At 40.8% G+C, this 27,883-nt stretch overlaps 1 protein-coding gene and 1 non-coding gene across 2 annotated transcripts in view; both read left to right on the forward strand.

Moving 5' to 3' along the window:
* The window catches only part of KIF5C (kinesin family member 5C), a 94,716-nt gene that overhangs the window by 24,082 nt on the left and 42,751 nt on the right, over positions 1–27,883 (forward strand). Inside the window, exons 3-6 of the mRNA XM_056861357.1 lie at positions 10,983–11,056; positions 19,060–19,164; positions 25,038–25,086; positions 27,794–27,849. Coding sequence (XP_056717335.1) covers positions 10,983–11,056; positions 19,060–19,164; positions 25,038–25,086; positions 27,794–27,849 — 284 coding nt within the window. The remainder of the gene's footprint in view (positions 1–10,982; positions 11,057–19,059; positions 19,165–25,037; positions 25,087–27,793; positions 27,850–27,883) is intronic.
* TRNAS-GGA (transfer RNA serine (anticodon GGA)) lies at positions 17,026–17,097 on the forward strand. The gene has a single exon. It is a non-coding gene; the product is annotated as a tRNA-Ser (tRNA).

Raw genomic sequence — 27,883 nt, forward strand, 5'->3', positions numbered from 1 at the left:
AGCAGGGACCTTTTGTGTACCATGGCTCTACTACTTAGCCATGGCTTTCACTATGTGTTGTATTGTAATTTGGTCTTTCAGCCTCTGTGTTGCTGCGGCATATGGTAAAAGTGACTAATTAAAAATCTCAGTCTTGCCAGAATTCTACCAGCCAAATGACCCAGCCTCAGTTAGTTATGGGAGTAACTGAAATTCTTAAATGTTTCTTACATTGACCAAAAGACTTCTGCCTTAGGGTGCTACCTTTGCAATATATGGGTCAGAAAAACCTCCTAAATGAAGGCTATTTTATTGCTGTATCCTCTTGACAGCAACACATACTCTTTAAGCTATCTTTTCGAATAAACAAATATTGTTATTTGCTTAACTGCTGTGATTGTGATATGTGACAAATATGGCAGAAAACCTTCCTTCAGTATTTCCAAGTAAGGTGTTCATAAGTCTTAACCTTGCTAGTTCTGTGTGCATCAGGGGACCTCATCCTTGTTCGTCCCGTGGACACACTTGGGATTTTTAAAACAGGTAATGGACAGCATGGCAAAATGGCTGCTATGGATGTTCCAAGGCAAATGTGTTCTTATGATGGAGGTGCTGTTCCTGAATGGCTTGTTGAAAGGGGTGCCTTTTAGATACAAAGTGATGCCTTCTGGGCTCTTCTGAAACACTTCCTTCCTCAATGAGGGAGAAGAAAGCCAGAATTGGCTGTTTGCTTTGAGGAACAGGTGCTTTTTTGGGCGGGGGGAGGAAGAAATGTGCCAGGAAACACAGTACCAGGCACTATGACACCCATGGGCCCCATGTTGGGATCACTGTTCTACATGATTTCATCTACAGGGAGAGCAGAAAAGGCTCTGCAGTGTCCTGGCCCCTTCTAGCTCCTTCTTAACCATAACAGTTATTGTTTCCCCCCACCCCAGTAAGCACATTAGTGTGGTATGATGCTTTCTGCAGCATGTTTATATATCTGCTTTCTTTCCTCCTGGATATCTGTTAAGCTTATTAGAACAACTGCTAGAAATACACCTTCATGAATTGTCTCAATGAATAATATATCATGCCCTCATTATTCCCAGTGGCACCTCAGGCCTTTTTCCTGTCTATTGTCTTGGGAACAGAAAAACTATTTCCAGGATGTATTTATGTATACATCTTTTCAAAGAGGTATTTATTACTGGGCATGTCATTTTGCTCAGTAGTCATTATGACCATTGGTGTGAATACCAGTAGCATATGTTGACGGGCAGTTTTCTATTTGGGCGTCCAGCCTGGAAATGTGTAAGGAAGATAAATGACTGATCTCTCCCCCCTAAAATAGCACATAAAACATGTTTTCCCCTCCAGTTCTCCTAACATTTGACCATACAACATTATTTTGAGGGAAATAAAATGTCTGCCTAACAGTACGGTTTTTAAACACCACTTCCTCTTATCATTTTAAAAGGCTAATATACAGGCTCCAGTTAATTGTCTGCCTTCCCTGCCCTTCCATTTCTCTTGTGTCCTGCTCTGGCTGTTTGTTGTTAGAGGAATAAAAAGGCTTTAGTCCATTTTCTGTGCAGGAAAATGACTGTCCTAACAACTGAAAACTGCTGACTGAAAGGAATTAAGCACCATGGTTACTAGACGTCATTGGAGTACATAGACATAAGACATGGCCGATTATAATGCGAACTGGTGGCCATTTTTCTTTTTCACTGTGGCAGTTTACAAGGGACATCTGGAGCATTGCATAAAGGCAAAATTATATTTTAATTGTTTTTTTTGGGGGGGTAGTTGCTTGCTGGGCTCTTGTCAGTCTACAGTCTGTCCCTTTTAGGTTATTTGGATGGCTGACTTGGTTGAATCATCTGTGATTGGGCTTTTTGTGTATGTAAAATGTGTAGAGAGAAGGAAATCAGAGCATCTTTAATAAGTGTACTTTGAGGTTTTTTTAAAAAAATACCCATATAGAGCTACAGCCTGTCTATTGCAAAGATCAAGTGAATTTTTATTTTATAGTATGGTGGTTGTATAAATGTGCTCGCCATTTCACAGTGTGTATAAGTGCACAAAAAAACAGATCTTTGTCCCTGCCCTGAAGAAGCTTACAGTCTAAACAAAAGATTCTACTATTCTCTTGCCTGAGCTGAAACCTCTCTATTAAAAGGAACTACAACTGCTTGAAGAACAAAAGCAGGAAAAAAGAGAGAAAAATTAAAACTGCAATAAGAATGTAAAAAAGGGATGAAGGTAGAAGGGGGGGAGAGATTATGTCAGAAGCTTTCTGGATTCCTGGGACAACTGCTTCTAAGGGTAGCTTTCTTTTTAGATGCTGTAAAGTGTTATGAATCTGGGATGCTTCATCTTTAATTTCTTTTGCTCTTGTAGATTGTGGAGTCGCTGCATCTTATCACTGGGTTGCAAAAAAAATATTTCAAGTACTGTAGATTGCTGCAAGCAATTCAAAAGACAATTAAGCCATGAAGGCAGTTTTTTATGCTTTCCTCTAATTGTAAACATTTGGGTTGTGACCTTCCTTAGAATAGGGATCTGTTTTTAATGCACTTTTATATAAACATCATATTATAAAAGTAAAAATTCACCCTGTCCCTGTGAAATAGACAGACTTTATATGTGAATAAAGGCACACACACAATATTATTGTATATTTAATAATCAGTATGTTGTTTTAAGGTAAGACAGAAGAATCAAATGTATATTTACCTTTCTTCAAGCTTTTAAAATGGTTTTTAGTAGCTGGTTTTTATAGTTTACTGTCTGTAATTTCTATACAGAATCTATTCCCTCACATCTGTAGTAGAGCTATTTTTCTGTCAGCTCTTTGTCAGAAAACAGCTGTTTATCAGTTTATTGCTGCAGGCCTGTGATATCCTGTTCTGTAATCCATCAGCCCCAGTACTGTTTTCTACAGCTGTATTTCTAAACATCTCTACACCAGTGTCTGTGTTCCTTGGTTGCTCGGTAAAGTAAAAGGTTTGTTCTTCTGTTTAGTTTTACACTTTGTTCATGGAGAGGCTTAGGGTCACATCTTACATTGTTTTGTGCTTCTTTTGGTGGGGTTATACTTATTTGTCTGAGAGGGAACTGTTGGGCCCCGGGTGTGGCTTTTTCCTTCCTCCTGGAAAGCTTGGCTGCAAATGGTAACCAGCTGTTCCCAGCATCAGATTTGGTGTAGACCACCACACATCTGGCACAAGACTCGGACCAGAGGTCTTAACATTGTGATCTATATCATCTTTTCTTTCCCTGTATCTTGTTTTGTGTTTTAATATCCATCCTGATAAAGAATTCTAGGGAACTCAAAAGCTTGCACACTATGGTGATAGTTTGGTTGCTCCTAATTAATAGTATTGCATGACTTTGGCTGGGGGGACGTCGGTAGTGCCACTGTTAAAAGTATATAGGGTAGGAGGGAAACAAGACAATAGCAGCCAGTAGTGTAGTGGTTAAGAGCAGCAGACTTTAATCTGGAGAACCAGGTTTGATTCTCTACTCCTCCACATTAAGCCTGCTGGGTGACCTTGGGTTAGTCACAGTCCTCTCAGAACTCTCAGCCCCACCTACCTCTGTTGTGTGGTGAGGATGGGAAGGTTATTTGGGGAGGGGCTGTGGCTCAGTGGTAGAGCATCTGCTTGGTATGCAGAAGGTCCCAGGCCCAATCCCCGCATCTCCAGTTGAAGACTAGGCAAGTAGGTGATGTGAAAGACCTCTGCCTGAGACCCTGGAGAGCCGCTGCCGGTCAGAGTAGACAATACTGACTTTGATGGACCAAGGGTCTGATTCAGTATAAGGCAGCTTCATATGTTCATGTGACTGTAAGCTGCATTGAGACTCCTTGCGGTATCAAAAAGTGGGATATAAAAACCAAGCCATTAAAAAGAGTTTAAAGCCATTTGTTGTACATTGATTTAAATATTTTTGAGATCTGCTTTGGAGACTTCAGTGAAAAACCAGCATAAAAATGGTTAGATGGATATTTGAATATTCCAGTCATTGAGAACCCCTGATTTAGCATATGTTAGTGCTAGGTAAGTTTGAAATTCTGGTTATGCAGCTTTCCTTGACAACTTGTGAGTGCTTAGTGAGGCTAGAGGTTCTGCAGAATTGGGTTTGGTAGAAAGAAAATGACCAGGAAGGAAGCTACAGCCATCCATAACCAGACAAAAATATTGTCGAAGGCTTTCACGGTCAGAGTTCATTGGTTCTTGTAGGTTATCCGGGCTGTGTAACTGTGGTCTTGGTATTTTCTTTCCTGACGTTTCGCCAGCAGCTGTGGCAGGCATCTTCAGAGGAGTAACACTGAAGGACAGTGTCTCAAATACCAAGACCACGGTTACACAGCCCGGATAACCTACAAGAACCAACAGACAAAAATAGTTGTCTTTCTAATCATTGCACCAGGATAACTCAAATTCAGCAGCCTCTGTTTTCATCAGATCTTGAGCTTGATGTCCTTGAAAAGGCTCTATCGGGGCTTTTCTAATAATACCTAAACTTTCCAGTCTTAGATGCATCGGGAGTTCATCCATTTTCTCTGTTCTAGTTTGGCAGAGAAGGAGATTTGTAAGTAGGGTAAATCTTGTGCAAGAGTGAAAGGAAATACCTTAAACATTTATTTGAAAAGATACAGTTTTCATGCAGAATGCAGTGGCGTGGGTCCTGATGGTTCCCATGGAGAGCCCACATCCAATCGATGCTTCACCAGCTGCACTGGCTCCAGATTAAATTCTGTATCAGGTTCAAAGCCCTAAATAGTCTGGGACTACTGTATCTTTGGGGCTGCCTCTCCCCAATTACCCCTCAGAGAGTGTTAAGATCATTGGGAAATAATATATTGGTGATCCCTGGCCCTATGACTGTCCAGCTGTCCTCAGCTGCGGCCAAGGCTTTCTTGGCCCTGGCTTCAGCCTGGTGGAACGCTCTGTCAAATTAAACTTGTGCCCTGTGGGACTTGATCCAGTTCCGCAGGGCTTGCAAGATAGAGCTGCTCTGCCAGGCCTGTGGTTGAGGACAGCGGTGGTTGATATATCTCTAATGCTGACCTCCTACTTCCTCTTCCTTCCCCCCCCCTCTTGAGCTCTAGCAGGCGACTAGACCATGGCCGCTGACAGAAGCATCTCTCCTTATAGTGTCATAGGGTTATGGTGCTATCATAGAAAAGGGTGCACTTTAGCATTGTTTTAATTGTATTTTGCTGAACTGTATTTTTGTTATATGTATTTTATTTTGTCATCCCCCTGAGCCCGATTCTGCCAGGGGAGGGGGGTACAAAGAAATTTTATTATTGTTATTGTTACTACTACTACTACTACTACTACTACTACTAATGTTTCAGGGCTGACACAAGTTGCTGTTTTGTCATCATAGGACCTCTTATCACAAATTACTTATAATTTTTACAAGATAAGGATATTGAGACCAAAAACAGCCAGTTCAGGACCATGGAAGGCTGTGTCTTAAGTGATAAAACTCATGTACAAGGTGGAATGCGTTTTTTAAAGGAAGAGCCATTCAGCACCAGTCCTCTGGACAGCTCCAAGGGCGAGAGAGCCGGCCTTTGCAGATACTTGCACACCAGTTTTAATACCAAAGGGGTAGCTGTATTGGTCTGATTGCATCAAAAATAGGCAGGGTCTTGTGGTGCCTTAAAGACTAACAACATTTTAATCGAGCAAAGGTTTTCATGGACTAGAACCACTTCTTTAGACAGATCTTCATTTTAAGTAGGGGTTGGGGGAGGGGGTAAAAGAGCAGGGCCAAGGGGCCTTGGAAATGCAGCAAGTACTGAGTGAAATCTAATTATGAGAAATTCAGATCTTATCAGGAAAAACACAGAGACCATCTAAAAACACCTGTAATGGGTTGAAATCCACAGGTTATGTTAAAATAGAAGCAGTTATAGCGAGATAAAAATCCTAAACCCAGGGTTGAAAGCTTATGCAGGAATAAAATGTTGTTTGTCTTTAAGATGCCGTGAGATTTTTGTTTAGTTTTATTACCAGTTTCTGACAATCTGTTGCTGTGTAGAATTTTGAATGACACGACTGTTACATTCATCTTAAAATGATGATACACAATGATGATAATTAGCAAACTTGCAATAAGAAGCTTAAGGAAACATAGGTCAGATTTGTTCCCTTAGTTGAATTAAATGTAAAAAAATACCTTCATCTAAATGGGTTAAGTAGTTTGAAAGTTATTCTAACTCTCTGAAGCTGCGTTGAATTCAGATATAAAGGCATAATAATGTGATGAGATTATAGTTTCTTTCATGCCTTCTTTCAGGAGAGGTTATATGTAATGAATTATGCCCAAAGGGGAAGCTGTTTCACTTTGAAGATTCACAGAGGAAAAATTCTGTAAAAGTAGCTATGTTACTCATCTTTTGGTTAAAAAGCAACTTAGTAGTCTGTTACCTTAAAGACTTGCAGATGTTGTAGCATGATCTGCAATCAATTTACTAACTTTTAAGCTGCCACAGAAACCTGCAGTTAAAATCAGTAGTCCTTAAAAAAATGCTAAAATGTGTACTCATGATCCCATGGATACCAGTCTTGAAATGGTGGGCTTTTTAAAAAAATGGATATTGACAAATTCTTCATCAGTTTTTTTTTAAAGGATGTTGACAAATTCATCAGTTTGCTTGCAAAGCAGTAAGTCTTTGTTAGCTCACAAAACAAGAGCTAATCTGAAGAATGCTTAAAAGGCTCTTAAACAGTTTGCAATCAAAAGTGATATCTGTATTTTTGTATTTAATGAAGAGCTGTATAAATTTCTTTTGTATTTTGCAAACTTCACATAATAGGAAACTTAGAATAATAGCTGTAGATACATATTTTTTCTCTGGATTCTAGTCTGTTTTGACAGTCACTCATAATTGTGTCTTATAATTGGGGGGAAATGGCAGGTGTGTGCATAGCAAGCTACATTTGGCCACATTTTCATAAGTATTACAAAACAGTCTTTTGGTGCGGTTTTTTTTCTTCAGAAAATTTTTGGCTTATGATGTATTGGGATTTCTTTGAGAAATGAATTTATGAGACTTGAGATTTATGAGATCTGTAACATTTCTACAATAAATTAATTATGTATCAGCCTGACTTTTACCTTTATTTTGGAGGCTGATTCCCTCTTGGCTGCTGTCATCTTTGATTGTATCCAAACCAGTTCTTTATAGAGGAAGAGTTCATTAAGAAGGAACAATATTTACAGCTTCCTCCTGATAAGCATATTGGTTCTTCTTTAGCCTGAAATGTTTTTGCTAGTGACATGTGCATCCCATTTTATTATGGAGAGAGAATTCCTCCATTCTATAACTTCTTTTGGTGTCATAATTTCACATACTGCCTAGAACATTGTATGTGTTTTCTTTAAAAACTATATCAATATCTGTGACTATATGGGTCATTCCCCACCCTATGGTTCAGCCATCTTATGCCAGCTCACTTTCACCTATTGACACCACTTCCAGGGCCACTTTTTCCACTTGGGTCCTTTCCCCATGTCTTGCTGCTCCTGCCCTGGTCTCTGCACCCTTCCTCTGGAGCTAAGACATGGGGTAACCCATCTAGCTGGGTCAGATGTGAAAAGTTCCTTCTGGGTGCCCTTGGGACCAGGAATGCCGGCCTCTGACGCTGAAGGAGGCGTGGCACGTTCCTGTCTGTAAAGGCTGTCTGTCCACAGCCTTCAATCAGCTGCTTCCTTGCCGCCTTCAACTGGGGCCTTTTATCCTCCTTCCCCTGGCCACTCCTAGTTCCTATTTCCCTGCTTGTCCTCTTGAGTAAGCTAATTCTGATGGGGTTCCCTTGTGACAGTGCCAACCTTGTTGCTACCCCACTTGGCTCTTTTCTAGCCCTGTCACTGGGCTGCCTCGCTCCTAGGGTTGTGCCCATGGTCCACCCTGTCTCCCCTGGTGGTAGGGAGCCCTTGACTGTGATACACACTCTAGGCAACATTGTAGCTGCAGCATTCTGTACCAGTTGTAGTTTCTGAAAGCTTTTCCAGGGCAGCCGTACATTGAGCATATTGCAGTAATCTAATCTAGATGTACAAGGGCACATACCACAATGGCCAGGACTTTTCTGACCATGAAAAGCCACAGCTGGCTAACTAGTTGAAGCTGGCAAAAGGTACTCCTGGCCGCAGCTGCTACCCGCTTATCCAAGAGCACCCCCATATTACTTAGCTGTTCATTTAAGGAGAGTGTGACCTCATCCAAAATGGGTGACATGTTAAATCCTAGGTCAGACCTTCCACTCACCAGTAGCATTTCCATCTTTTTGGGATTAGGCTTCAGTTTATTAGCCCACAACCACTCCAAAACTGTCTCCAGGCATGTTCAGGGTTTCTGCAGCCTGCCTGGGATCAGTCAGAAGCCCAAGATAGAGCAGAGTGTCATCTGCATATTAGATTGTGTCCATATTCTCAGACTTCTATTTTACTTGCTTTAACAGTGCCATCCTAAGCACAATAATCACCTTTCTGTATCTACTGAAGTCATTGGGCTTAAAAGGGTGTAACTTTGCTAGGATTGCACTGTAAGTCTTGCAAAAGAAGCTGCCTTGGATGACGTGCTAGCAAAATTTCTGCCTGAGTGATTTGCTTTATGTAGCATTCTTTGCATGAGGGATCAAAAATTGAATTTGTAATAAGCCACGTTAAAATGTACCTTCAGTTGCTCTTCCATGGGAAACAGTTGTATTACTGTTAAAGAAGTGTTTCTTTCTGACCAAGCTTGCCATTTACTGAATGGCAAATCAATAGGATACTGCTTTCAGGAAAGCATTCTGAATAAGTCTTCACAATTTCACATAATTGTAATCCCTCCAGCTGTTTAGAGGCCCCTTGGTAGGTACAAGAGGCTGGTTGGAAGCATAGATTAGTGTATTTAAATGTCTTCGGAGACAAGACCTTTAATTCACTTTCTCCATCTTGTGAATTTACAGCTGCCAGTCTCTCACTAAGAAAAGAACAAACCGTTCTACTGTGACTAATGAAGTTGTGCCTTTGTTTGTTATGAGCAAAAATGGGGAACATTTTCTAATTGCTAATATCTAATTGCTAATATAAATTGATTTTTTGTGTCAGAGTTTCTTTGTTGCTCTTCAGTATTCAGTATAGTGACATGATGGTCCGTTTCCCCCTTCCCCAAACATAGATCTAAGTTTCTGGGGTAGTTGTAGTATAGCATAGTTCTAGAGAGATGTTTGATCAATGACAGGTTTTTATTTTTTTAATGGAAAGGCTTCAATTATTTTTGTTTCCTGTCCCCAGAAGGCCACAAGTGCAACCTGACATTGTCTCTACCCAGCATTTTGTCTTTACAAACCTGCTTAAGCATTCGTCACAGGATACTTACAAAAGATCTCAACATCCTGGCCTAAAACATATCAGCCTTCTTTCCCTTAAACACCAAGACTGACAAAGAGTTCTGGGAAACTTGAAAGCTTTTGTGTTGTTTCAGTTATTTTGGTTTGCCTTAATAAAATATTATTACAATGGGTTTGTTTCTGAATTTTACCACAGAACTCCATTCTAGAGCTTCAGTTCAGAAGAAATAAATGAACTGTGACATCTGTCTCACTTATGATTTTTTAAACCTCCTTTGGTTTGAGCACGCAATAAGATAAGAGGTTTTAAAGAAGTTCATTTGGTCCTTTGTAACTTGTTTCAGTAACAGCTGTTGGAGCATCATTGCCTAGCCTAGGCTATTCTGTCTTCCTATTGCTATAACTAGGGTTGGCTCGACTAGACAAATGGATCAGGCAGCCTCCTGGTGTAGACCAATTCTACAAGTGCCCCACTGAGCTAGAAGTTGCATGTAAATCCAGTTGCTCTTACTACTTCTGGTATTGTCAACTTGCTGTGTAAGCTGACAGCAAACTCCACAATCCTCTGCAACAGTTGTAACTGTTCTGAGGCATGCTACTCAAAGGTGGCACAGAGCGTTTGTTCTGTGGATAGAATATTGAAATCCTGTAGAAACAAGAAGACACCCCACTGCATGTAAGACAGCGTACGTTTTAGTGGTTCTCACAGCATGTTCAGTTGAATGCAGCCAGCTTTTTGACTCAGTTTTGCCCGGATCCCTTCCTTACTACAGTCCCTATCCCACATGGCTTTGAAAAATACAAGTCCCATGTCCCCCAGCATAGCCTTGTTGGTGGTCAGAGGAGACCTACCCTTCCATTTTCACCAGCATAAAAGCTGGTTGGATCCAACTTACTGTTTTGCCATCATGTGTAACATAAAACATCTGGTGACGCTGGTTCTTTTGCCAGGCTTGAAAAATCTTGCATTGGACAAGTCAGCTTAAGAAAATACATATTTTCCAGGAACAGGGCTTCATTCCCTGTTGCCCTCTAACAGATAATGTACCCTGAGACATTGGCCTTGAAGAAAGATCACCTGTATTCATAATATGCTTTTTCAGGAGGACTGTTCAGTTTGTTTATGGCCTTTCAATCCTTCTATGGAAAGCTGCAGAGTTAAATAGGGTTCATTCCCTTAAAGTGGAGGAACATAGTGACATTTATTTTTCCACTAAACATCAGGAAGATAAGGGAGTATAAAATATCACAGGGGGAGAAGAAACTGTATGCAAGTCTTAAAATCTGGGTGTGATTCACTGTGTAATACTGGCAAGTTCACACTGTAGATACAGGTTTTGTTTTCCTTGTCCTCTAATAAACTGGATTCTAACCAGAATTCAAAGTATGTTTATTCAGGAAAGCAATAGGAAGATACAGATACCTTCATTATTATCTAAATTAGATCTGAACGTCAAAAAATCCGGTTTCCTTATGTTACCGTAGCAACCCTGTACATCTGTTCATTTTCTAGCAGATGCCATTCTTTAATTTGCCATTGATTTCTTTCCTTCTTACTGAATGTTGACTAATACATATGGTGCTCTTTCTCTCAGTGATTTATAGTATTCTATAAATATAACCAATTCAATTTTTTTTCTTTTTTGCTTTCAGATGTTCTTGAGGGTTACAATGGTACTATTTTTGCTTATGGTCAAACATCTTCAGGCAAAACACATACCATGGAGGTAAGAGTAATTTAAAAAATGAACAGTTACTTCATTGGTAATGAAGAAGCTTGCGGGGAGGGGCTGAAACTTGATGCCCTGCTTACTTATACATTGCATACTGTAATTACAAAGATGGTGTATATTGATAGTGGCTTTTCCATGTTGTTACTTCTAGTATGCTATTTATATACTGTGTATGAACACCAGAGAGGAACTGCGAGGAACCACAGGGAAAGGAAAATCCCCTATAGGTCCAGATCTACTTCTCTTCGCTCCCATGCACTCTGTCTACTTCTGCCCCATTCTAGCTCCAGTTCTGCTGCACTCTAGCCTCAACTTACTTCTTCTCTTGCTGTGTATGGCCACTGCTGCCATTCCTAGTGCCATTGGGGGGGTCTGCTCGCGGGGTTAGGTGAGGGGGGGGGAGGGAGCCAGCCAGCTGGCCCTGTGGCACTTTACGGGATACAAGAAGACCATTCTCTGTCCTGAGAAACTTACGATCTAACATTTGACATAGAGGAGACAACAAAGGGCAAAGTAGAGATGGGGATAGTTTGAGGAAGATAACCAGCTCCCGCCTCTCCCCCTAACCCGGTGTTTTTTCAACTTGGGAAAATGGCACAGGGAGAAGGCAGGAGCCCCTCCTCCCCTTGCAGTCCTGATCAGAAAAAGGCCTAAATGGAACTTCTGAATGGAGTTGCCTCTGGGATCTCCTACTCCACGTGGCAAACTTGTGTAATTTGTAACAGTTTGGCCTTTAGTTATAAAGTATTTTGCATTTAATTCTCTTTTCCTCCCCTGAAACTATATGTATAGTTCAAACTGATATCCAGCCTTGAAATGTAGAAATGTTTGCTGAACATGTGCCAAATTTCAGTTGTCTCAGCATTCAGCATTAGTTATAAGATCTTTAAAAAATGTACAAATGTAAATTAAACAAGTGGCTTCACTTTACTTGGCCAGTAATGAACACTAATAGTATCTTAACTTTTTCTGTTACATATTTATCCCGGAAACGTTCAGAATGTATTTATCTGAATAGCTTGTGCAGAACCGCAATTGCTTATATTTAACATGGCATGTCATTCAAAATCTGGTAGATCCCATAGAATAGAAGTAAATGACAATTACATTTTAAAAACAGCTAAGCCATTATGGTAACAAAAAGATTTTCATTGGGCAAAAATGTGGAACATTAACATTTTGGTTGTGGCGCGCGCACACACACACACACACACACACACACATTGTTAAATGCTATACTGATTGAGGTTTTGTGAACTCAAATGTTGTAGTCCAAGTACAGATTGGTTTTCTGTCCCTTTCTTTGAAGATTATTTTGTCCTTCATTATCCACCCAGTTAAAGAAAAGAGTTTCATACTTCAGATTTCTTTTTTGCTTTTTTGCTTTTGTTTTTTTAGATAACCACTCTTGCAGACTTTGGTGGTATATATATTTGAACCTATAAAAGTAGTACTCAAGAGTTGAGTGCAGTGGTAAGTTGTTTTTCAAGCCCATACACAGGGGTGTTGTGTGCTGTAGGTCAAGAGCATCTCACACTGAAGAAGTCATTTACATGATAATTTCAATCACTTGGTTTTGCTAATTGAACTTGCAGCGTGCTTGCTCATATGCTTAAACTCTGTTGAAGGTAGAGCAATGGCTAAGTAATTTCAGCTAAGTAGTTTGATAAAGCAGTAGCTTTCAAGTTGTGTTGCTTATCAGGCTTGTTGGGGGTTCCTTATGGGAAAATCTTGGGAATGGTCCAGAAATCACTTTTTTGTGTGCATGGTTTCTGGTAGCCAGCAAGACCCAGCTTTCTCCTTTCCTGGTTCAGAGGCGGTTATGTCTGGTTTGTACCTGAATTGTTAGTGAGTGGAATACTGCTTATTTGGTCAATTTCACAGCAGGTTGGTCAGTTTCAGAGTGCAGTATTAGCGAAAGAGCACTAAAATAGTCCAGAAGACTTTGTGAGTTATGTTCTTCTTGTGTCCCCTGCATTTATATTGCAAGGAGGAAATGTGTTTTAGGGGTGTTTTCTCAAGGAGAAAAGCGAGCATTGGTGTTTTGTATCTTATAAAATAACTTATTCACTCATTAGCTTTTTTCCCTCTGATGGATAATCTTTGCTAATTTCTTGAGAGCAGGGGAGAAGGATGGTGCAGGCAAGGGAACTCGCCAGATCCTTCTGTGCAGATGGTGATGCAGCGCAGTAATCCAGCAGCTCAGAATGCAATTAAATCAGAATGACGATGGAGTTTGAGCTGGTGGAGGAGAGATATTTTTGAAAGCCAATTTGCATTCAGAACTGCAGGCTCAGATTAATTTTTTTAGAATGGGAAAAGGTGTGGTGTTTTTGCCTGCTGCTTCTTGTTATTTGGTGGCTCCTTGGTATGTGCTTTTAAACACAGATTCTAGTCCATTCTTTTTAACTCCAGCATTCTCTTAGTAGGCCTTTTAGCCATACTTTTTTGGAAAACCCTTGTGAATACAAGGGTACATGGAGTCATTCCGCATGGTGCCTTTTATGGAGGATTTTCTTTGTACAGTCTTCTGCTTCAGAGTTTGAGCTGAAAAAGACTTTAACATTGAAAAGACTGAGCCTTTATAGCTCGTTGATCCTTTTTTAAAACCTGTAGTCTTTCTCTTTGCATTCCTGCAGGAACCCTCCCCTTTGCCTTTCTCTCCCACTATCCTATTCTGTGCCAAAATTTATTCAGTTTGGGGAAACTCCACCTCTTTCAGTATAAACCATGAACATTGTGTAGCATCGAAAAGATTAGCATATTTACTGTGGCATTACAACACATTGGGTTAGATTCTGCAAGTCCCATCTGATGTGAAGAACCTTTGCCCTGTCCTCACTTACTGAGAGTTCCTTTAAGCCCAAAGCATCCATGTCATAGTTTTGCAACAGACTAACATGGTTTGGTTCAGTTATAATGCCAAACCACGTTTACTGATTGGAAACACCCCCCGCAGCTTGGGTCATCTAGTCCAACCCCCTGCACAATGCAGGAATTTCCCAACTACCTCCCCCCTACACCCCCAGTGACCCCTACTCCATGCCCAGAAAATGGCCAAGATGCCCTCCTTCTCATGAACTGCCTAAGGTCATAGAATGGAAGGTTTGATTGCTTTTAGGATTAAGGATATATTCTATCTATTCTTAATTTAGGATTAAGGATATATTCTATCTATTCTTAATTTAGGATTAAGGATATATTCTATCTGTCTAATATATTCAGTAAATTTTGTCCAACAAAATTATACTGTACAATAATATATGATATAGGATGGTAAAAGTTGTGTGGTTTTTTTAATTAGGAAGGGCATTTTAATAATATGCTATTTAATTTCTGCCTCCCAAGTGTCATTAGTAGTTGGAAACTTTGAGGGGAACCCTCAAGTCGGTTGGATATATATATATATATATATATATATATATATATATATATATATATATATATATATATATATATATATATATATATATATATATATATATATATATACACACACATATACACATATATACACACACACACACTCTGTGCTAGCTTTTCGTGTTTAATTCCCTTCAAAATGCCTTAAATGTTTAAGCTGGCTGCCATTCCTCCAGTTCTGTTGCACTGAGATGTGGCATGTCATGTCTGTTCTAAAGGGGCTACAGCTAAGAGCTGTGATGAAGACTGACTGTTAGCTTTCTTTTGCATACAGAGCAGCAGGGAGAGCAAGCCATATGACACTATTGAGCGGGGCTGTAAATATATGCAGCGGCATGCTCTTCCAGAGTTCATGCAGGGGTTTTGTCCGATGGGGGAGGGGAGAGCGGCAGAGTCTTCCCTCGCTTTCTCTTCAACCCTCACCCTGCAGTCTGTCAGGTGAATCAGTGGTATTGGTGCTGAGAAAAGAGCAGAAACCAAGGCCAAAGTATCAGTCTCCGTCTGCCCCTTACTCCATCCATGGCAGCAATTGGGACAAACTCTTCCCTTCTCTCCTTCCTTTCTGGTGGTATGGTGCTGGAGAAGAGCAGTTGAGCCTGCGCTTCTGCTTTGCATTATCCCACCTCTTTGTCATAACCAACATAGGCTTGGGTCCAGTGTAGGGTTACCAACCTCCAGGTACTAGCTGGAGATCTTCTATTACAACTGATCTTCAGCCAATAGGGAGCAGTTCACCTGGAGAAAATGGCCGCTTTGGCAGTTGGACTCTGTGGCAGTGAAGTCCCTCCCCTCCCCAAACCCCACCCTCCTCAGGCTCCACCCTAAAAAGCTCCCACCGGTGGCGAAGAGGGACCTGGCAACCCTAGTCCAGTGAGAGTTGCCCATGGAACAGGCCTTGTGGAGTAGAACTTTTCTGCTTCTTCCTCCCATTGTAGCATGCTGACAATTTGAGACTTTGGTGTGCATACGCTGATCAGGGTCGCTTTAAAAGTTCGACTGAGATAATGGGCGATTTTAATGTCAATAGTTGCGATACTTGCAATGGTGGCAGAGCACACGGCAGGGAATAACTCAGGTACACAGGCAATGAATCATTGAGCGGTGAATGTTTCCTATTAACATAACTTTAATAATCTTGGATTGGGGAGATGCAGATGTGATCTTTTAAGGTCACTGGCTCCATTTTAACAAAGCAAGTCACCCTGCTGCTTAAGGGCCCAGGTTGTATTGCTTCCCCCCCCCCCTCCATCCCATTTGCACTCTTGGGGAAAAGCATGCAGAGTATTTGTTATTGAGTCAGACACTTCCAGACCAGAAGGACTTGAAGATGTGTTTCGAAAAATTGGCAGGTGAATATGAAGAAAGTAGGAGCAAAAAGTAAACATCTCTTCTCCTATGCTTTCTTCAGTTACTCAAAAGCTCAGCGGAATTTTCTTCCATGTTGTTTGATCATACAGTTGATGTAAGGTGGTCTGACTGGTCTTGGTTTCCTTAGAGCTATTAAGCCAATAGTTCTGCAGTAAAGGAGGGGACTTTGTGCCTTGGTTTTTACGTTCTGGGTTGCAAAAGTTGCAATCTGCATCTTTTATTAGAACTCTGATCTAAAACCTTGGCTTAGATTCACCGGAGCATAATTAGAGCTCTTCATTATCACCAGCATTCTGCAGTGAACAGTGTTGTCTGGAAGTCAGCGAAGGGGGTACTGTTGAGTATGGTTTAAATTGCCAATACAAATTCTTTATTGAAGTGGATATTTGCTTTTTGAAAAACTTCAAAATCTTTTTTTAAAAAAAACTGTTAATCATATGTACATAGCCTCTACAATATGAAAAATGTTATTAAAAGTTCACTAATGCATAAAAAATGGATATACACTTATACCAAATCCCCTCATCACATATCACATGAACATACATAACTTTAGAGAAGCCAGAATACAATTTCTCAGTAAGGATAATTATAATGCAGTTGTAATAATACAGACGAATAAATCTACCACACAGTAAACTAGTCTTTGGTATCGGTATCTGTGTCTTTGTCATTTGAATGTTAGCCTGCAGAAAAAAACTGTCTTCTTTTATCCTTCTAAAGTGCTTAGCAAACAGGCTTTAGGTACTCATAACATCTTGCAGAAAACAAGATGGTACCAGCTTTACAATTTAACGTTGTTTGCAGTGGGGTACTGAATTATTTGTCCTTCCCAGCACTGAATATATAAATTTTCCATTATAGCAATACAGGTTGAGTATCCCTTATCCGGAAATCCAAAATCCGTAATGCTCCAAAACCCAAAACTCTCCTCTCCTGGCCACACCTTTATGGAGAGCTTTCCCGGGCCCAACAAGACTTACGGCCCAAGAAGGCTAGGGAACTGTCGCCACCCTGACACAGCCTGGCTGATGCAGCCTTGACACGTCGCCCCACACAGCTCGGCTCAGAGACCAGCTGCAATCCCAGCCCTGCTGCCGGCAGCCCCTTGGAATTCCAGGCTGCAGGACAAGGCCCCAGGACCGAGACAGGGCCAGGAGCTCTCCCAGGGAGGAGCTGTAGCTCAGTGGGAGAGCATCTGCTTGGAATGCAGAAGGTCCCAGGTTCAATCCCTGGCATCTCCAGTTGAAAAGACCAGAATCATAGAGTTGGAAGGGACCACCAGGGCCATCAAGTCCAACCCCCTGCACAATGCAGGAAATTCACAACTACCTCCCCCCTCCACACCCCTAGTGACCAGAAGATGGCCAAGATGCCCTCCCTCTCACCATCTGCCTATGGTCACAGAATCAGCATTGCTGACAGATGGCCATCTAACCTCTTCTTAAAAACCTCCAGGGAAGGAGAGCTTACCACCTCCCGAGGAAGCCTGTTCCACTGAGGAACCACTCTAACTGTTAGAAAATTCTTCCTAATGACCAGCTAGGAGGTAATGTGAAAGACCTCTACCTGGAGAGCTGCTGCCGGTCTGAGTAGACAATACTGACTGTGATAGAGGGGTCTGATTCAGTATAAGGCAGCTTCATGTGTCATGTGTCCATGTGACCTATGGAGGCAGAGGAGAGCTCAGCTGGAACAGGTGGCCTCTGAGAGAGGAGGAGAGAGGCTAACACCAGTGGTGGGGAAAGGGAGCAGGGAAAGGAGGGTAATAAAACTGCAGATTGTTTTGCTGGGCTCAGAGCCAACAAATGCTGCCTTGCTAGCAGTACTGGTAGCATGCACAGTCAGCTTCCTATGCTTTATGCAGAGAATTTGAAGAAGAGAGACAAGAACATTTCTTTTCTGACCACATGCCATTTGTCACTTTTCCCTTGGAAATGAAAATTAGTCGGCCCCACAATAATGAACAAATGCCACCACCCCTTCACTTTGTTTTTGTGGTAGAAATATAGTGAAGGCTTGCTGACTGTTCTTCCGTAAAACTAGGAATAGAAGCACTCAGCAATTCCAGCGTTTTGTGATTAAGGGACAGTTTTGTGACCTTCCTGATTGGACTGCAAAACTCTTAGCCTGTAACAAGCCAGGGATGTACACAGGAAAGTGAGGGGACAGTTGTTAACAAGGGCAAGAGGATTTCACATTTAGGAGCACTAAAAGCATGTTTCTATGGGTGGAATGGTTTTTCTCAGTGGAGCGTGATTTTCTTCGTCCTCCTTGCCATATCCACAAATGCTTCTCAAAGTGCTGTCCTGGAGCGGAACGGCTCTTTCGTCAATGGAGCGCCACACTAATGGAAGAGGGAGGAGGGGGGCAATATTTGCTCCCTCCCTCCCCTCACTGCAGCCCACCAACCCACATGACTGTTACTCCTCATGGGTAGTGCAACCCCAGGAATCAAGTTTCCAGGGGCCAGAAATTGATGCTGGGGTGAGGGGAAAGTGGGGAAGAGCTGCAGTTCTTGCATCAATGGATCATTGGATCCATTCCCTTGTATTAAAAGCACTCATGCCAAAAGAGAAAATATTTCATAGGAGTCCTCTCCCCACAACAGGCACCTCTCCCCACAACAGGCACCTTGTGAGGTAGGTGGGGCAGAGAGAGTTTTGAGAGAACTGTGACTGGCCCAAAGTCACCAAGCAGGCTTCATGCGGAGGAGTGGGGAATCAAACTTGGTTCTCCAGATTAGAGTCCGCCACTCTTAACCACTGACTACACCATGCTGGTTCTCAAGAGAACTGTAGATATGGAGTTGGAGACCTGGAATCAATTCACACCCCCTCTACCATGGGTTTATTAAGTATTTGTGGCCTTGCAGATCACCATATCACAATTTCCAGTCTGTGAAGTGCGCACAATAATTTTTGTATTTAACAGCTTTCTGTGTAAAATAAATAAGTACATAAGACTGCATAGATCACACAGGACTCTTGTGCTGTGCAGAATGCAGTGAAGTATCTGAAGAACTTTCATTATTAAGAGGCTGTAACTATTAGTGCTTGTGTTTATTCTGGTGTCTAGACAATCACCAGAAAGCAAGCAAGTTGGCACACACCCGCAGTGTAAAAGATAAGTTTGCTGATAAGGTTTTTCGCTTCCATGATGAACAACTTTCTTCAACTTTTGTTTTTTACCTATTCTGTCTTTAGGGGAAGCTACATGACCCACAGCTGATGGGAATAATTCCAAGAATTGCACATGACATCTTTGATCACATCTATTCCATGGATGAAAACCTAGAATTTCACATAAAGGTAAATGTGGGATGACATGTTATGTAATGGTCAAATGAAAAAAAGGAGCAGCTGACTTTGGTATCAGACTGCAGCCACACTGTAAAAAGCTTGTACTTCGTAGATGTTCTCTGTAAATGAACATTAATGCAGAACAAATTTGGATTCACTATATTTAAGCTGAAGAAAAGATATCTTGCCGCTATGTCACTGTCTTAGCAAAGCTCTGCTTCTTTTTATCATTTGAAATATGTGAATTTCTGCATTTTCTTCACTACATTGCATATCTGAATTTTGGAACTCAGAAGATAAATAAAGATATCAGGTCTGCATTCTCACATGTTTAAAACCTGTGGTTTGATCAAACGTTGGGTGGCAGGGATTATTATAATTCCCAAACTGTTTCCCTGGACCTCTGTATATGTGTGTATGCATCTTTACAGGTACCAGACGGTTGAACCCCAGAAATACAAATCTGTACCCCTTGCCATCACCTGGAGAATTTTTGTTTTTATAAGAGAAGCTGCACCAGTCAATATTTCACCCTTTGAACATTTGCCTGAATGAGTGTGTAAGACCAGGATCCCAGCTTCCCTTTTCCTAGGTCTGTCTGGTAGTTTAAATTCAGAGCAGAATGGTGAATGGGGGAAATAATCCAGAAAGACTCTCAGAGGCAAAGCATAAATTATAAAAAAGTTTATTCTATACGCACAAATGAACAACTATTGGGAAAACCAGCAAACGATCTTTATCCTTCTTAAGCTTAGACACTAAAGCAATTAGTCTTCCCCTCATATATGCTTTACTGGCATCCCAGACTGTTGTAGGCACTATTCCAGGGTTTACTCCCAAGAAGGGGTTCTTGGGATTGCACTTTTACTTATGTCTGGTAGACCAACCAGAATATGTTGTGCAGCCTATGGTTTAAGGAAATCATGGTTTATTGTGAAGCTCAAATGTGGCCCAAATGCAACTTGAAGTGAACAGAGGGATAAAAGGGAACTTTGCATAAGTGTCTGAAAAGGTGTAAATTGCAAAAAAATCCAATAAAAACTTATTTTTGTAATTCTTTGTTACAGTGGTCAGACAGAATCCCCCTTTTAAGCTGGCTCAGCCTTCATTTTGCTGGAAAGAAAGTTGTTACATGTCACTCTTAATGATATGATCAAGATTTAAGAGCTTTGCTCATCTTAACACTGGTTGTATTTAAAAGGTTTAAGAGGCTGCTGGATAATCCTGGAGTTGAGCTATTGAGCCAAATATTGCTCTCACGGAAGGATTAGTTTTGTACGAGGCTGACAGCTTTTTCTTCGATTTGCCATAGCTTTGAGTTAATCAGAAAAAGTAGGAGAAAAACCCCAGGAAAAAAAAATCTTGTAAGCTTTTTAAAAGATTAGGAATGTTGCTTGTCCACTAATACCATTTAGAATAGCCCCAATATTCTATTATTTTGCTTTAAAATTAATTTTTTTCCATCTGACTGACAAGTTGGCACAGATACCCTTGTGCCAGTAGTGAGCGCTGCTCCATGGCAGCTGCTCCATGCTGGCATCCCAGTGACTAGAGGGTGGGATTCATTAGCTTGTGGAGTTTGGAAGAACAGGGTTACATTGCTTGAGCACATACCCTAAATGGGCCATGGGTATTAATAAAAAGGGGAGGGGGAAGCCAGAAATGTTTACATTTGACTAGTACATTTGCCTCATGCAGACGTTTCTGTTGTGAGTTGAAGCAGTGTATTCGTGTGTCCCCTCTTACATCATTCTTGACCAAGCTGATGGTATCTAGTGAAGAGTGTTGGACTAGGATCTGGAAGACCCGGGTTTGAATCCTCACTTGTGCCATAGAAACTTGCTGAGTGACCTTGGCCCAGTCACTTTCTCAGCCAAACCTCCCTCACAGTGTTGTTGTGAGAATAAAATGGAGGAGAGCAGAATGATGTAGGTTGCTTTGGGGCCCCCCACTGGGGAGAAAGGCAGGGTATACATGAAATAAAATAAATGAATGTTGACCATGGTTGGCAAAAGTTAAAAACTGGGGTTATAAGCTGCTTTGCAGCCTGGTTAATGCAAACCATGGTTTGCATGCTAGCATCATTTTGGCACCAAAACATTGCCTCCAATCTACATACCTTTGCATGAAGCTTATTGTAGCTGCAAAGATCTGTGTGCACACATCTGCTATCCAGGTAGCTGATTCTAAGGTGTTGCATGCAGTGTTTGCATGAGTGTCTTTTAACCCATTTATGCCCAGGGTTCTATACAGCAAAACAGAAACGTACAGTCGTTTGCAGCTAGCCCTTACTGATTGGGAGTGACTGATTAGTTTTGGTATCTCGTTTGAAATTTTAAGAATCAATTTGAACATACATCTTTTGTTATACTTCTATAGCTGTGTTTTTCCCACTTCGTATGAATGTGAGAAAAAAATGTTTAAAATTAGCCTGCTCTGTTCTGCTTTATCCCCCCCGGCCCGAAGCACTGTAGCATGATAACAATTGATTGCTGCATACCGCTATGAGAGCAAATGTACTTGAATGGTATTGAATGGTGGTGCAGGCTGAATTACACAAGAAAGGTGTCATTTGGAAATACTGGCATCCTGCCAGCATAATACGGAATTTCACCAGACTGCCACCATGCTTTTCGGGATGAAATATTGTTACAGTCAAAGCTCACTCAACCGTGAGAATGTTTCTTTAAAATGTAGAGAGTAACCTAGAGAAATGCTTATTTTCACCTTTTAAACTGTTGGCTGCTCACACATGGCTTGAATATATTTGCACAGCAAAAGTAGAGGGAGGACATAGAATCATTGGGACATACCAAACACTGAAGGACAGCATAATAAGCAGTATCATTATGCTTACCTCTAATGTTCTGCATGCCCCAGATAAGATTCTTTGTCCTCCCCTGTGCTTTGTTGTAGAAATATGTTTGACCTCTGCTTTTCTCAACTGCATCTTTCCTTTATTTGATTTTCTAATAGACATTTGCTTCACAGTTCGGTAGTAAGCGTGTTTGATTTGTAGCTGTTGTATGAATGCAAGCTAAATTTTTATTTTGTTTAGTTATATAAGTATTTAATGTTTGTTTTTTAAATATCCTGGAACCCTTCCTTCTTTAATTACTTGCATACAATCTTCATTGTCCTTAATGACTGATAACAAAAGAAATTGAGCCATTTATCTAAATACTTGAACCTGTGGCAGTGTTTTGTTCATCTGTTTCTTGTTCAAAATGATAATGCTAAAAAGATCTCTGATGGAACCTTTTATTGTTCCAGTTACATTAATCCATCACTCCTGGTGGTAATGCAGTGGTGAAAATGCACAAATGGGGAAAGTGGTGATGCTAAACTACTAGTGAACTAAAACGTAACTATTTCTACTGCACCAGTCCTCAAGATTAACAGAGTTGGCACAGTGTTTGATGCCTAGGCTGCTTGTCAGTATCGGTCAGCATGCATGTTCAAAAATATATGCAGTGAGACTACTTTGTAGTCTGGTTTTAGTGAGCAGTAAGACCTGTGCAATTAAAACAATCTTTCAGTAGCAGAACTACTCCCACTGTTCAGGTCAAGCAGTTCATATTCTGGGGGTTCTGTGTTAAAAATTAATGACCTATTGAAAACAAACAAGCAAACAAAATAAAATGCTTCTCCATTAAAATGGATTATAGCTTAATACCCAGTGAAACATTAAGCAAGGCTGTGCAGTCTCTGTTTGCATTCAGTGTAATGATCCATTAGTGTCTGAGTTGCCTGTTGTGATTGCCGATGACTGAAACTGTATGAAAAAAGGGAGAAAATTCCTGCAGTGAAAACGATGGTAATGCATGCCAGAATTACCCATAGGTGTAGAATAATAGTGCACAGCAGGGTCTTTGGTCTTTCACATGAACAGCATGCATTTCCAGTCCAGGCCAGCCCACCCGGCATATTGTCTCGTTTCCTGTTTCTTTTCCTAGTAGAGCTTGCCCTACCAAGCAGGCAAATCAGGCAGAGATTGATGTGTTCCCCAAACAAAGCTAGAAACGAAAGAGCATGTGTTACCATCAGTATTTCTATCTCTACCCTCATTTCCATACTCTGAACCCTCGCATGAACCTTAATGCTGTTTCTCACTGGTGATAGCCAAGTCAGTAGATATAGACACCAGCAGTACCTTCTTCTCAAGAACTAGGGTTGCCAGGTACCCCCTTAAATCTGAATTTAATGGAAACATATGGTCTCTTAAAATGGAATTCATGAGTAGCTATTCTTTGTAAAGAAAACATGTGGAGAAAATACCTTTGTCATTATACAGCATGATAAGTGTTAACTCTTAAGCCAGGGTATCTCAGTCTCAGAAAGGTGAAGAATAAATGAAGTAAAGAAAGAAAGAAAGAAGTGACCACAAATGTTGTCCGCTGATCTGTCTGGGTAAACTTTCACTCCTCCTTTATGCCTGCTAACTGTCTGATCTCTTAAATTGATTCATACTCTAATTATAAATGTTTGATCTACCTTATATCTAGATATTATGTTATATTATATTATATTATATTATATTATATTATATTATATTATATTATATTATATTATATTATATTATATTATATTATATTATATTATATTATATTATATTATATTATATTCTGACCTGGATGGCCCAGGCTAGCCTCATCTCGTCAGATCTCAGAAGCTAAGCAGGGTCAGCCCTGGTTAGTATTTGGATGGGAGACCACCAAGGAAGTCCAGAGTTGCTGTGCAGAGGAAGGCACTGGCAAACCACCTCTGTTAGTCTCTTGCCATGAAAACCCCAAAAGGGGTCACCATAAGTCTGCTGCGACTTGACGGCACTGTACACACACACATATTATATTATATTATATTATATTATATTATATTATATTATATTATATTATATTTTATTATATTATATTATATTATATTATATTATATTATATTTTCCCTTTTTCATACTGTTTCAGTCATCAGCAATCACAACAAGCAACTCAGTCACTAAATAGCTACCTTACTATTAAAGAACATAGACATGGAAAGCACTGATTTGCCCACTAACTACCTTGCTCTTGGTTAAGATTATTTACTTTTACATGGTGTGGAGGGAGGAAAGGGCAATACCTAACAGAAGACAGACTGAAACAGAAAAGAATGCTGGAAAGAAAAAAGCATATCTTCGTGTTGATTCCCAACAGTACTTGTCTACAAACAATTGTCATGGCTGCAGGTTGTAACACACCCCCTACTGGGGTCATAAGCATTGAGAAGCATTTTCCACTGAAAATAAATCTCTTTACCTTCAGCTATTTAGGAATATCAGGTGGGATCCAGTTAACTGTGAATTAAGTTGCTTTTGAGGTGGTTTCACTTTATTGCCTTCTTCCAACTGCTGTCCTTGAAAGCTCCCTGAAAAGCTCCTCCTCGAGAATCAGGAGACCCACTGGGATTGCCTGCAATGTGGTGCCTGTGGGCCCCTGGAGAGGGGAAATTGGAGTTGGCCATTGCATGAACAAGAGTGTGCTAGGCTTGTTCAACTAACTCTCTGAGTCTTCTTGTTATCTAATAATAAAGTGCTCAGCTTGTGTGAATCATGAAAGCAGCAAATGAGTCCACCCATTTCTGCATGCTCAGGAATTTCCTGCATGCTCAGGAAGTGTCCCAGTCGTACAGCAAAATATGATTGTCAGTAAGTTATTAACCATAGGATAAAATACAATTCCCAATTCCCCCAACTTGTGCTAATATGCACATAAAATATAATACATACATGTTGGGCAGTAGAATGTGCAGAAAATATTTGATCTTGCTTTCCTTGGAAATAACTTCTTTTTGTTAGTATTTTACAAGCCTTTGTAAATCTGTATTAAACTTTGCTTTTGTTCATTTAGGTTTCCTACTTTGAGATTTATTTGGACAAAATACGGGACTTGCTTGATGGTAAGTAAATGACGACCTATTATTGTAATTGTGTTATGATGCATATAGTGAATTTCTTATGTTCTTGATGCTGAATTTCAGAAGCTTATCTTTATTGTTTGACTTGTATAATTACAGCCCATTCCTGAGCTGACGGCGTATGCAGACAGTGGGGAAGAGGCACAGCTGCGCCTCCTCCTAAGCCCTTTCGTGTATTCCGTTAAACAAAAAGCCGTCTCGCAGCTTTTTTTTGTTTTTGTTTAACGGGCCTTTTGCCCCATAGGGTACAGCGAGGCTGTGCCTGCTAAAAAGCAGGCGCAGCACCACCGTTCCCAGCGCCGGCGTACCGGGCCGAACCGGAATAGGAAGCTGCCTAACCAGCGGCTCCTCCCCCGGCCCCTCTCCCAGCCAGGGGAGGCCTGCGCCATGGCCTTCGCCACAGAGAGGGCACACCGGCGGAGGGGCAAGGTGTGGTCCCACGGCGCTCGGCCACCAGTGGGACTGGCCTCACCACCAGCATAAGTGTGTGTAAATCCGTGATTACATGCACTTACGCTGGCGGGGGGGTCATGCTGCGTCCTATGAGGTTTCGCCCAAATTCTCAGGAATGGGCTGTTAGACAACATCTAATATATGATGCCTAAATAGATTATAGAAAAGGGCAAGAGTCCAGTAGCACCTTAAAGACTAACAAGAATATTTTCTGGTAGGGTATGACCTTTCGTGAGCCACAGCTCACTTCTTCAGAAAGCTCATACCCTACCAGAAAATATTCTTGTTAGTCTTCAAGGCGCTACTGGACTCTTGCCCTTTTCTACTACTGCAGACAGACTAACACGGCTACCCACTGTGAATTAAATAGATTATAAAACTCTAGAACCTGATGCAGGTTGGTATATATTTGTCACTTTTTTGAGATACACAGGTGTGAAGAATGCAAGAATTCAGGAAGTTGTTCTGGCTTAGGAGCTAGTTGATTGACAGTTAAGGCAATCTGGGAGCGGCCACTGAAATGGTAACATTCAGAACTCAGGGAGAGAGAGAGGGGGGCAGTTCAGCACTAGAGTTCACCATGGACAGGACTCTGAGTAGCTAGTGAGAGCTGTGGGCTTTCGGAGGAGAATTTGTCCTCAGGAGTTAAAACCAAAGAAACACTGTTTAAGTTGTTTGACCAAGACAGGGTCAGCAACTGGTTCATAAGGACGTTATCTCTAAGTGCATAGAGTTCGTCTTGGTATTGAAATTGGGAAATAGCTCTGAGGGAAAGAGAGTTCTCAAAACCAGGGAGAGGGAAGTCAACTCAGGTGTATTGAGGGATCCCTAAAGGGTTGAAGAGAATTATTGTCTAGAGTCCAGAGTGAACCCAGTCCAGTTTAAACTCTCCCCTTTGATCCGTGACAACACAAATTCTAATTAATGTCTAGAAATGTAGAGTTTATTTTTTCTACATCAGGAGGATGAACAGGTAAGGGGGAGATGAGCAGTTTGCTGAAGCCCCTGACTGTAGAGGAGTGGAGAAGTTAGGGGCTGCATCCAGATTCTCTTCTCCCAAGAATTGGGAGGTTACAGGCTTCCAAGAATTGTAGGATTTTTGTCCTTCTCTGTTTCATTTCTTCACAGTCACTTCAATTGTTGCTGCCTCCTGCCATCATTCATACCTTATTACAGTTTTCATTGCTGGGAGTACTTTCATATAATTTCTCTGAGAGAGAAAAATTAACTAGTGAAATTTTATATCCATCTGCACTAAAAGTTGGTGACTTGCTCTTCAAATAATAGTACACTGGAATACTTGAAGCACTTGAAACATATTTCAGTTTAAAGCCTAATTCTAGTGAAATTGTAGCCAATTGAATCCTGCATCTAGTCAATGCCAAAGTAGGTTTAAGACTTAAATGTATACCAAGCTGGGTCACTTATATTTTAGAATCTGTAAGAGAGAACAGTATTTGGCAGTTAAGAATTGCATTGGAGACCCTATTTCATGTGCGTGCATCTTTGAATGGTCACCAAAACATGACTTGCTCGATGGTGGTTGCTCAGCTGTTGAATACCTTTCCCACAACAATCTGCCTGGTTGCCTATTACATTTTAGGTGCATGATGAAAACTTTATTTACTCAAGCTGCTCGAGTTATGTTTTTTCTTGTTTTTTTAATAATTCATCACTTTTATTGTCTGTGTGGGGTTGTTTTTTCCCTGCTTTGAGCTTGTTAATAATTGTTGCTTTTATTAATGTTGTGGGTTGTTTTGTTGTTTTTTAATGTGAGTCTCTGTGAGCATTTTGAATGGCCAGTAAATATTTTTAATAAAACCTGGGGGCTATATATTGTTCATGCCAATTATTTTGCTGTACCCCTATTTTCTCTAGGATATTTGAGTGCTGCTTTTTGGAGGCTCGTTAAGTCCTTCCTTTCCTCCTTAAATAGAAAAATAGGGCGGCATTAGGTGAATCCAACTTTGATCAGTTTGTAAGGTCAGTGACACTGTGGTAGCTTACCTTTATGGTAGCTTACCAGTAATTACTAAATTTAAACCACTGAAGAATCTGACTATGTTTATAGTACATTCAGATTTTGATACTCCCCAAATTTGTGTATTTATGGTAGCTTACCTGTAATTACTGATTTAAACCACTGAAGAATCTGACTGTTTATAGTACATTCAGATCTTCCCACTCCTCAAATTTGTGTATTATCGTTATCAGTTGCTCCTTGTATATCTTTCAGTTTCAAAGACAAACCTTGCAGTACATGAAGACAAGAACAGAGTTCCTTACGTAAAGGTAAAACAATTTCTTCAAATGAGGTTTCATTGCA

The sequence above is a fragment of the Euleptes europaea genome, chromosome 15, assembly GCF_029931775.1.
Source record: "Euleptes europaea isolate rEulEur1 chromosome 15, rEulEur1.hap1, whole genome shotgun sequence".
Taxonomy (NCBI): domain Eukaryota; kingdom Metazoa; phylum Chordata; class Lepidosauria; order Squamata; family Sphaerodactylidae; genus Euleptes; species Euleptes europaea.